This window comes from Tachypleus tridentatus, chromosome 13 (assembly GCF_004210375.1).
Source record: "Tachypleus tridentatus isolate NWPU-2018 chromosome 13, ASM421037v1, whole genome shotgun sequence".
In the NCBI taxonomy this organism is placed as follows: Eukaryota; Metazoa; Arthropoda; class Merostomata; order Xiphosura; family Limulidae; genus Tachypleus; species Tachypleus tridentatus.
This window is the reverse complement of record NC_134837.1, coordinates 219,030,841-219,043,294: the sequence shown is the minus strand read 5'-3', so window position 1 is coordinate 219,043,294 and position 12,454 is coordinate 219,030,841. Positions and strand designations below refer to the sequence as shown.

Genomic DNA, 12,454 nt, shown 5'->3' with positions numbered 1-12,454 from the left:
ACATTTTGAATGGGTATATCAAGTGAGATACCTTTTTTGTGTGTTTGTTTGTATGCGTTTTTTCTTTGCAGTTGCAGTCAAGCATTTGTGATTTTATGTCAGAAATTCAGTAACAGGATTTTTAATCTGGCCACTACTAAGTAGCACTAACACAACACTGGGTAAATTTCATGTTTATTTTCATAGTGTATAATACACACCACTTTATCTTATACTCTAAAAACAACTTTGCACTTCTACCATTGTCCAATGCCCTTCACACCAAAGATATTCCATAAAAAAATTAATTCATTCAGACTTTGTTCATTATATGGTTACCCCTCCCCATATAATTATAACTAGCAAAACCACATTAAACGTTTTTTTTAAAAAAAATCATACCTTGAATACCTGCCAATATACTCTTATATGATTGAGTATTTGTCAAGTTTTACAGATTTTCCCATTATTCAACTCTCAACTACAAAGTCACTACACAAATACACTAGTTTAACCAGTAAATGTTGTTAAAATTCTTCAAAACTGAAAAACTAATTTCAAATATACAAACATATATATAAACACCTCTTAATATTTTTTATAACATGAACCAAGCTGATAATAACTTTGGCATTTATACCAGTTGTAGGCATAACTGCTTCTAGTCTTCTAGCATTACAGTAAGAAAAAAAGACATTAAATATTTAAAAGGTAAAGGGTTAAACTGTATTTTGTTAGGTAGTTCTACAAATATTAAATGTGAAAAACTGATTTATCAGTTTCATATAATCTAAAACATTATTAGAAAATATAACTATGCGAATATTTCCTATACTAACAGAGACAATCACATCTTGCTTTTTCAAAAAAGTTATGTACAATAATTTTACCTTATTCAAAATCAGAAACAAAAAAATAAAATTTATTCTACATCTACTGTCAAAAAAAAGGTTCAGCTGGCATTTATGTCAACTTGGAGATTTGTGAGAAACTACACAGAGACTAGTTTGTAGTTCAGGTACTGAAGTGTTAGTCTTTCATGATAAACTATATGTTGCTTAATCCACAATTAGATAACATTTTTCTGTACTTGAATATTAGAAACTGAACAGGATCATTATTAAAATGTTACAGCCAGTTAGTTGCCCACCAGACCATTATTTGTTTTGCTTATACAAAATCACTATATAAAATTTCCATTTAAACACTTCATAAACAGTCCTGTACATACAGTCTCATAACACAATGTTTAATTATTAAGTTTACTTGTCCTTCAAAATATCTCTATCACTCCTACTTTAAAAGAAACCACCATAAGAACGATTCTATTTCTGATTCCCATTACAACAAGTTTTAATATCTTAATTCCTCGAACCTATAATTTGCATGAGCATCCAACAGTAACTTGGTGAATTGTTTAATTTACAAAAATAAAATGCTTAATAATCAATGAGATCATACCTTCCCTCTCCACCAGAAAAAAATACATTCATATAATCCTACTTTACTCGTATGTTTGAGTTTGTTCAAAGAATTTAAATATTCTACAGATTTGTTAAGTGTTCAGATTTTTTTATAAATATAAAAATACATTTTACGGTAGACCACAGTCCTCTCTAAATAAAAAATTACATTAGTCATACATACTTGTTACAAATATAACTTCACTAAAGTTTAACTACAGTCACTGTATCTAATCTTTAAATAGCAAAAGATGACATTCTATAAATAACACTAAGTTTTTATTAGTGAAACTTGGGGACCATGTAATCTGACAAATGTTCAAAAAAGTAGTTTAAGATAGAGAAATCAAAATAGTGAAATTTAAATGAACAATATTTCAGTGTTAATTATATATTAATAAATTTAAAGGCAAAATAACTCAAACCAGTAATTCCTAAATTGCATTTTACCAGTAAAATACAAATTAATTTTCCATTCTTTGGATTTTTTATGCACCAAATATATCAAAGTGTTTGTGAGAAGTACTGTTCAGGTTACATTATGTTCATGTGGTACTTATGTTAGAAACTTTTTAAGAACTATTATCTTATAATACTCATCTTTCACTGATCTTCTAATAGTGTTAGTTTTCTATGTTAAGTGTTCTGTAAGAATACTATTTCTTGCATGTTTAGTATTAACTACAATATTATGCATCAATTTCTATGTTCAGAATTATGTAAAAATTATACTTCCCACAAACACTTATGTGCTAACATTTATTAACTTTTGCAATTCCTATATACTTGCAATACCTTATTTGGATTTGGTGGGTGAGGAACGATCTCGAAAAGTCAGGTTGCTTTGTGCACTATGCTCTCTAATTATTTTCAATTTCAGCTTCCTGTACGAATTATTGTTATAAAAGATCTAGTATATAATTTTACACAGAATTAGTTACCAAACACAATGAAGACCCACTGATATTTTTTTTTACCATTCTTTCTTAAAAATTCAATGAAATTATGTGCACTGTGACATTACCATCTACACATAAAGGCTTCAATAACCAGTGAATAACTTGTCAACAATCAACTTATTTAATATCTCACATTTCTGAAGTTAATATATCTAAGATCACAATTCCAAAATCTTCTGTATGATCCTTTATAAAACAATTAAACAAACTTTAGTTTTCTTAAATTTATTCATTTTCTTGAGAACTGTTATAAGTCCTCAAAAGAATAAATACAAAGTTTTATATACCATTAAAATAGCTTTACTATACATATTCATAAGACTTTAGGCTTTCATAATTTTGTTTTTTAAAGCTATTCATCTGTTTCCTATAAAATTAGAAACATATTTATAAAAATTGTTCTTGTTTGCTGGACTAGCACATGCATGACTCCTGAATTTCATCTTGAGAAGTCAACCTAAAGGAATCTTTTGCCACTTCTTCAATGTCTGCTGTCTTGGAAGTAGAAACTAGTTGGCGAGCAATATCAGCAAACATTTCTTCAACACCTTCTCCAGTCTTGCATGATGTCTTGAAGACACCACTGATTAAGTTATGACATTGCTCACAAAATGCATCAATGTCAACATCTGTAACATACATCTGATGCTTCAAGTCAATCTTATTTCCACATAAAAAAATTTTGGCACTCTCTGCATAAGTTACAATGTCCAGCAAGTGTTGGGACAAGATATTAAAAGTGTCAGGATTGTCAAAACTAAACACCAAGATAGCAGCTTCTGCAAACTTGTAGTAGCTGCTGGTGACAGAAGCCACCCGCTCCATCCCCCCAGTGTCCCACAACTGGAGCTGAAAGGCAACAAATACCACACCTAAACAAATCTTAATTACACACCAGTTTAAATCTAACTTGTTATAGCTATTAATGTGAAGACCAAACCTTACAAAAAGTAAGAACTTACTGCCACTTGTAAATAATAATAATAATTACAGTTAAAGTTTAAATAATATTAAAATTGTACTGATTTTAATTAACTAATCTAATTCACACCCTAACAGTTGTTGAACACACTATATACAGTGTCTGTTGTATCCCAGCTGGCCTGATGAATCATGGTATTGAGCAAAAGGCAATAATAAGGCAGGTGTAGTGTGGTTGACATTTAATATATTACCCTTTGCTCTCAACTTGTGTATTTTATTAGAATTTATGATATATAAAAACAGATTTAGCTTAGTACAAGTAAACATGTTTTAGAAAATTATCCTAATCCCTGGCAGTAATGAAAATATACTACACAACAATACTTAGCAATTTACAATGTAGTTTTTTGTTACAGGCACACTTCTGATATCACTACAATTAATTATATAAAGGAATAAAAATAAATTAGATTGAAAGATTGCTGAATACTTTTTTCACCTATTATTTAATTCATATTTCTCCTATGTATAAACTTTAAATAACACGCTGCAAATGTTTGGACTGGCATTTGTTTACAAAATCCAAGGCATTATACTTCTTAAAAGGTGTCAAGATAAATCGACAGACTCAAATTTCATGCAGTTTTAAAAGAAATTTTACATCTGACACTTTTTGAACAATTGATAAAAGTCAGAGGTAGCTTTTAAAATGTCTTCAGACAAACCAAGTGCCTTTATCATGTACATACAAACTCTGTGTAATTATGAAAGTATTTCCTCCCAACTTAAGTCAAAAACTGTCCCCTGGGTCAAGTTCCAGCCCCAAAAGTTGGAAGTAGCTTTTAAAATGTCTTCAGACAAAATAAATGTCTTTTTAAAACCTGCCTTTGTATCTTTGGGGAAGCCCAAACTTGATCCAGAGGTCAATTTTGAAAAAAATTGCCAAAAATACTTGCACTGATACACAGAGAATCTGTAGGTACATGAAAGAGGAATTTTGTTTGTCTGAAGACAAAGCTACCTCATTTTACATTATTCAAGATAACTAAAAATTACTCCTTTTATATATTTGAAAAATTAGTTAGTGAACTTTTTCATAGAAGCTATCCATTATTAATCAACATAATTTTTAATATTCAAACCAGAAACATAACTCTCATTAATGATTACATTCTAAAAATCTCATTTTTTAAGACTTATTTTCGCATTTTAAATGTTGATGATATTAAAGTTCCATAAAATAAAAGATTAAAGATGTGTAATCATCTTTTATATCCTAAACAATCAATTCAGGTCATTTTATATTAGTTTCTCAGAATATACAACTGGAAAACTTAGTACACCAAACAAACGAATGTTACTCTTATAGCAAGCAGTTCAATTAATGCAAAGAATGCAAAATTGAAACAGGAATGTATAATATTATGTAACAAGTACAATACTTGATGCAATATATTTACATAAAGTATCTAGATATAAATGTATTCTCAAGGTGACTAGTGTGGGTATTAAAACTTTAATTAAAATACAGCACAGAACAATGTTTTGACCTTCTTTGGTCAACTTAAGATATTAACCTGAAGATGACCTAAGGAGGTCGAAACATTGCTCTGTACTTTATTTAAATAAAGTTTTAATACTAATACCAGCTGTCTTGAGAATACATTTTACTTCAACTGGATTTCTCATCATCACCTATTTGGATATAGTTCATAAAAACTAAACTTACCTTAACATCTCTCCCACAGACCCTATAAATTTTATAGAAATGGTCAAGCCCTAAAGTAGAGCTTCGATCAATACTGGAGACAAATGTATTGGTTGCAAATCTTCTGAATAGAGAGCTTTTACCTACTCCAAATTCTCCACAAAGGATGACCTTCTGTTCAGGGATTTTGGTGGAGGCCATGGACCATCACTGTTGAAAATTGATTTTTATCTTGGCAGTTTATATAACTCTGTTTTGATATCTTTTCCTATTATAGATACAAAAACAAAATGGTGATGTTTGTATGTTTCTGTACATAGAACTAAGACTCTGTATCACTTATTTCTCAGTTTCCTGTTATGAAAGACAATTATATTTCAGTGCTTATAGCTAATAATAGAAATACTGAACATTAACAAATTAACTGTACTATCAATATTCAAGATAACCACATACAGGGCACACTGGGCATGAATGATGGTCTCTAGGCAATATTCCTGATAACATAAATTCTATGCTTTATTTTTTCATGTAGATAAAAAATTAAAAAGTAAAAAAAATATCCTTTTAGATCATCAATAACAATATTAATAAATAATAAATCACCTGAAAAAAACTAGCATTTAAACTAACATAGCAATTACAAAAAAATTTTAATTTATAATTTTCATTTGAAACACAAAAACAGCCCCAGAGAAACTGTTTGTGTACAGTGAAAATATTAAACATTAAATTACCTGGCCTAGTAGGCCTATTATATTATGACCAGACTTTCAAACTATATACAGAGTATACTCAGATTTTAAAATCTTAAAACTGGGACCTATCTCTTTCTTGTTGGGAAAGTTACAAACAATTGATTATACACATAATAATACTGTAAAATTAAAATCTGATTTTAATTATATCAAAAGAATTAATGTTTTCAATTAGATTCACAGTGCACAAGGATTTGTCATAAAAGCGCACAATTATCATTCATGTTTATGCTTGATTTATTTTAAAGACATTTGAAAATAGAGCAATTTTATAAACACCATGGGCTTTTTAATTTTCAAATGTCTTTCTTTTCCTTGTGGATATGTCTAAAACCGCATACTCAGTGACATGTTGACTGCTGCTGAATGCTTTATAACAAAGTTCAAGGTAACAGAAAATGTTATGCTGTGTCTTACTAATAAATTCTCTAATTAGTTTTTAAAAACGTACTTTTTTATTTATGGGTATCAGAAGATCTAAAGATTAAATACAAGTTTTAAAAAGTTACAAATTACTGATAATAATGAAAACTAGGAAATTTACGCATTGCAATACAATATCAAGTCGTGGAACAGCATTCCAAAAAAACAAAAAAATGTCTCAACAAAACTGGGATGTGTAATTATTCTGCACAGTTGGCGTAGCTTTAATTTTCAATATTTTATACGAATAAGTACACTTCCTTGTTAGAAACATATCACGACCACAATTATGACTTGTCAAACATAAATAGGTCATACTTAGTTCCATTTGTTTTTGAGGAAATTCATCGGATTTTAGTTATTACCCGATCTTTTCACGAACTCAAATCACTACTATAAACAGTTAGGCCTAATAGGACTGTACACAACACAACAAGCCACTACCAATATTAGTAGTACTTATTGGAAGCACGAAATTTAGCATTTCATTAAACAAGCTTACTTTCACCATTAAAATATGGAATTGTTTGTTCACTCCTTAATCTTATATACAAATCAGAACTTGATATCCTGGCACTTACTTGACACAATTCACCATACTTAAAAAGTTTAAAAAGCACTAACACTTCTGTGCACATTCCAATATAATTTTGCTCCGATTTTAAAAATAACTTACTGAGTCAGAGCAGATAAACTGTAAAGTGTGTAATAACTACTGTTAATGTATACTACTATCATTAACAAGTATCTTACTGACACAACTAGTGATATTGTATATCATCCTTACCTTACAATTAGAAATTACTATTACTAGTTCTGGTTTTACTTACTTAGTTTACTATTAAAATGTAAGTGATACTTGAAATTAACATTTACTTCAGATTGGGTTTGCAAATTCCCTATGACTTAAATCTTCTCACTTTTCAAGGAAAAAAATACAAACTTAAATTATAGAACGCGAAATATTAAAGACCTGCGTCAGCAACTAATCACATGAGCGACAGACCTTATTTATAAATTTACATTCTGTATGCGTAACATCGTAATCTAATATTCTTCTGCAAAAGCATGGTTTTACACATAAATACAACAGAGGACGCCTCCGACACAAGTTCGAGAATATTAGACAGTTCTATAGACATAAATTTAACAGGCTATTTTAGTATTAATACTAAAGGGTGTTCGGAAAGTCACTGTGCACTTATATATTTATTAACAGGCATGTTTCAATATTGAATACAGGAGGTAAATATGAATGGCAATTATAATTATATATATATATATATATTTAATTATATATATATAAATTATGTTGAAAGTGACCCCCGTTGGCATCAATACAGGCCTGGATCCTTCTTATTTTGTTTCTAAACACCACTATCAGTTGCTGGCTTGAAATAGACTGAATAAAATATTATTACAAAACTGCACAGTGACTTTCCGAACACCCTGTATATCCTATTTCCTTTTGAATACTAAAATCTTTATTCAATTCTTTAGAATTTTTCAGGAAGAAAAGTGTTGTTATTTTTTTTAAACTGTATCCTGTCCACCATATCATCGGCGACGACGTATTTCGCACAATCAACTGGCTAGTTAGGGCAGAGCAAACAAAAAGCCGGGATCGGAATCATAATTATAATAATTTATAATAACAGTTATTATGGTGTGAGTGTTTTTTAAACTGGCGAAGCTCGATTATTATAAATGAAGTTTGTCATTAAACACAAGTATCAGGCTATTTTTTAACCTTGCATTCGTTATTCAGTCCATATGAGTATATAATACTGTTGGAATGTTGTTCTTTAGTTGCTGGGTTCTTTTCAAATTATTAAAGAAAGTGCACATGTTGTCAGATTTTTTGAAGAGGTACATTACATTTATAACTTACGCAGTGCACCATCAGTGATCTGTACAGCCCTACGAAGACACAACATAAATGGTTCACTGTATTGACTGAAAACATCTTTATTATCTCAGCTATCTTTTGTCTAATTTTAGTGGAAATTCTGTTGTCAAATATTTTACGGCTTTCTAGGTCTCATTCATTAATCCTTTTGATCTTGTAATCTCTAGTTCCCTCTACTTAACATCTCAATTTCAACATTAAAAGTATACCTTATAACAATAATATGTCAGCCGCACCATGTCCTTCATATTCCGGCCTGGCATGGCCAAGCCTGTTAAAGCGTGCGACTCGTAATCTGAGGGTTGCGGGTTCAAATCCCCGTCACACGAAACATGCTTGTCTTTTCAACCGTGGGGGCGTTATAAATTCACGGTCATTCTCACTATTCTTTGATAAAAGAGTAGCCCAAGAGTTGGCGGTGGGTGGTGATGACTAGCTACCTTCCCTCTAGTCTTACACTGCTAAATTAGGGACGAGTAGCGCAGATAGCCCTCGTGTCGCTTTGCGCAAAATTCAAAACAAACAAGCATTAATTTAGAGACCTGACGTCATAAATGAACTTTTCTTGTATATAATTTCCTTGCAAAGTTGACCAATTGATAAAAACGGTTAATTCAATGAGTAAGTGAATAGACGCAATAACTTTCACTTTTTATACTACATGTATTTAACTTTTCTGACACTGAATTAGTTGATTCATTACTGATTACTCACACTGTTGTTGTTACTTTGTTTTTAAATATTGCTAGAACCAAAGCTCAAAAAAGTGTAGGGAACTGTCAGTAGGGCAGAGAGTTTGCATAAAAGCTTTACGTAATGCTGGTTTGCCTCTCTAACAAATTGCTGCAGACTTCAAATGCTCCTTAAGCATTGTCAAGTACACCTTAGATTGTAAGATTAAGATGGGGAAATTTGAAAATAGGAGAGGAAGAAACACGACACCTGAGATCAATGATACTGATGTTAAGTTTCTTCGTTTATGCAGCCTCAAGGATAGAAGGAAGACTATCACTGAACTGAAGCAAGAGATAAACCACCACGTACAAAATGACAGAATATGTCCAAATCTACAGTTTTAAGAAGACACAACGAGTGTGAAATATTTGGTCGCATAGCAGTTAAAAACCTTTGCTTCATTCTCCTAATATTGACAAGAGACTGAAATTTGCTAAAAAGTACATAAGTTGGACTGTTGATGATTGGAAAATTGCATTATGGACAGATGAGTCCAAGTTTGAAATACCTGGTTCAAAGCGAAGGTTGTATGTCCAGCAAAAGAAGGGAGAAAGATACATATCATATACTGTGAAGCAAGAGGGAGGCATTGTGATGGTTTTTGGGGTATTGTTTTTCTTCTGATGCGACAGGAGATATTTGCAAAACAGGTGGAATAATGAACTATCATAAATACCATCAGAAACTGATCCATCATGGTATACCCAGTGGTTTGCATATTATTGGTAAAATATTCCACTGCCAAGAAGATAATGACTCCAAACTATCATTCAACCTATGAATAAATTACTTAGCTAAGAAAGAAGATGATGGATTTATTTGAATGACACAATAGCCCTAACAGAACCTCAATCTCAACCTAATTGAGCAGATCTAGGATTTCATTAACCAAAAACTTGACTAATTAAAAGTCGCTTTCAAAGAAACTTTATAGTGTAATAGAGACATTTCGAGTAAAATTCCAAAGGAAATGTTGATTAAATATGTTGCGACAATGCCTAAAAGACTGTCTGCAAAAGAGGGGCACAAAATACTATTTGTTTGCTAAACTCAAGCACTTCCACTGAGTTTTTGTTGTACTAAATATGAATTTTATTTAAATATTAATGTTTCACCTGTTATGTACCTTTCATTGTTCTTAAAAAGTAATAAAATCTAATTTTGACTTTATCCTAATACTTTTCTACATTACTGTATAGTAAGGATTTGTCTCTGAAAGAGACATAAAGTATAAATTGGAAAGACGTTAAGTAGGAGGCATGATCTTTATTTTTGGAAGAATGGATATAATTGTTTAGTAATTTCAAAAATACATCGATACAGTGAATCATTCAGGTAATGACGAAAATTTAGTGTGAACTTCAGTTAAGTGTAAGGCAATATGTAGGTAATGAACGAGAGTATAAAGAACCTTGGTGGGACTAGGTAATTATTTGGAAAGGTTAACTAAAATGCATATCGCTATGCAATCTATAGCTGGTCACAACAGAATGAGGAAACAAAAATTCAAGGTATATATGCTCATATGCAGATAAGGTCATACAAAAACTATAATTGTAGAGAAGCAATGAAGTAGTCAATCCATGTGAAACATTGGAAAAGTTAAAGATATCGGTGTCAATGAATATTCCGCCAGACACTTAATATTTGAGACCACAGTATGAGTTGCTTAAGAAAAATTGCATAAATATGTGAAAATGTCAGATAATTGAATGGGATAACATTGAAAAGGGACAGATTGTGACAAAGATAATACTTATGAGATTTGGGACCAAAAATAATGCAAATGCTTTGGCAGAACTAAGAGTGATATGCATCTTATAATGCCAAGCAAGAGATTTATTGACTGCAGTCTGAATAACTTTTTGTAAGATTAACCATTGTTAAATAAGTAGCCACTAAAACAGTATCATCAGCATAGTGAAAAAAGGAGAACAGAGAACTGAGGTTGGGACATGTCTATTACACAGACAATGAATAAAGAGGTTAGAGTACTGATCTTTAAAGTACTACACAATGTTAAGTGAAATATCAGGAAAGAGAACCACTGATGTGGAGGAGCTGCATGATGACCATCAAAGAATAACGAATAAATTGATATGTTAGTGATAAAGGCATACTTTGTAGTTTACACATCAAACTAATCAGTTCCAATTTTTTTAAAGAGGTAATTTATACAGAAGAGGGTCGAGGCATGTATCAGGTGTATCTAGATTTTTAGAGTTCTTAACAAGGTGCTATGCAAAATATCTGTTAAAACAATGTTTAAATAGGTTTGTGTGACAGGTTGACCGACTGAACTGAAAAATGATTAGCAACTCAAACTTTACTGATGTTATAAAAGAAATATCTCATGACCCAATGTTAGAATATTTATTCTTATTAGTTTACATCAATGGCATAGGTAAATAAATAGTCACTAAACTGCTTAAACTTTCTAATGATATTAAGATATTGGATATTGTTGGCTGTGATTAAGATACAGGTGATTTATAAAAGGATTTTGATTATTTAGTGAGCTGGACAAATAAATGATAGATGGGTTTTAATTATAACAAATGCAAGATAATACAAATGAGATATAATTTGAATTGTGAGTATAATCTTGATGGAAATAACCTGAACAGAGTTATGGAAGAAAACGGTCTTGGTGTTTTGTAAAGCAAAAAACGTTTGATTGCAATTACAGAAATATGGATGTAAGTCTAAAGAGGTTATAAGTTTGTTGTATAGGTTACTGGTAAGACCTTATTTAAAGTATCGTGTTACATCTTCGGCTTTTTACACAGATAAGACATTGAATTGTTGGAAAGGGTTCTCAGAAGGACAACATGAATGATAACTGAAAAGGAAATTTGTCATACGATAACAGATTAAGATCTTTGAAATGGTTTTCTCTTGAAGAAAGAAGAGTTAGAGTGGTCTAATCAAGGTGGATAAGATTGTTCAGGGAACTGATAGTGTTAATTCATTATTTTTTTCTACACTTAATGGTGGGACAACAAATATCATAAATTCTAGCAGGATAAAAGTAATTTTCAACTAAGACAATGCAACTTTACCAACAGGATGGTTAATGTTTGGAACGTGTTATTTTCAAATGTGGTGGATGCAGTAAATTTAACAGAAGTCTTTATAGGTATTTAAATAACAAAGGCTAACTGTTAGTGTGTTTTTATGACTAAAATATGTAAAAAGGTAACGTTTAGTATATTATATGAAATGTAAATGAAAATGTCATGCTAAGATAATACAAATATACATATGGCAAAGTTGTTGAAAGCGTAAGTATATTAAAATGATAAAATATACATTTATAGAAGAACATGTTGCCAATAAAGTGGTTGGAAATCGTGCGAAACAATGCGAAAACTTTGACCAGTATAGAAAGAAGTGGATGAAAACTGACTAGAGTCCCCAATAGGAGGTAACACTCGAAAATAAAGACACGGATGCTTCGTACGATTATGTGTTCGAGGGTCTTTCTTGTAATGCTAGTATGAAATAAAAACAGTAAGTGTCTTATCAGTTTCAAAAATAAAAAGAATTGAGAAAGTATTTCTGGAGACACGGTGAAAGGTGGTCCACAGCAGGAA

General features: G+C 30.9%; 1 protein-coding gene across 14 annotated transcripts in view; it reads right to left on the bottom strand.

Moving 5' to 3' along the window:
- Nucleotides 1–157: 157 nt before the first annotated feature.
- RabX6 (RAS oncogene family member RabX6) overlaps nucleotides 158–12,454 on the bottom strand; it is a 38,712-nt gene continuing 26,415 nt past the window's right edge. For 8 of the 14 annotated variants that reach the window (XM_076483252.1, XM_076483250.1, XM_076483256.1 and 5 more), the window contains 2 exons: nucleotides 5,055–5,301; nucleotides 158–3,250 (listed from right to left, as the gene is read on the bottom strand). In XM_076483252.1, coding sequence (XP_076339367.1) covers nucleotides 2,816–3,250; nucleotides 5,055–5,234 — 615 coding nt within the window. In that variant the 5' untranslated portion in view covers nucleotides 5,235–5,301 and the 3' untranslated portion in view covers nucleotides 158–2,815. Of the gene's footprint in view, nucleotides 3,251–5,054; nucleotides 5,302–6,532; nucleotides 6,552–6,795; nucleotides 6,937–7,001; nucleotides 7,293–12,454 lie in introns of those variants that run through there. The other 6 variants (XM_076483247.1, XM_076483248.1, XM_076483260.1 and 3 more) reach the window with 6 other exon arrangements.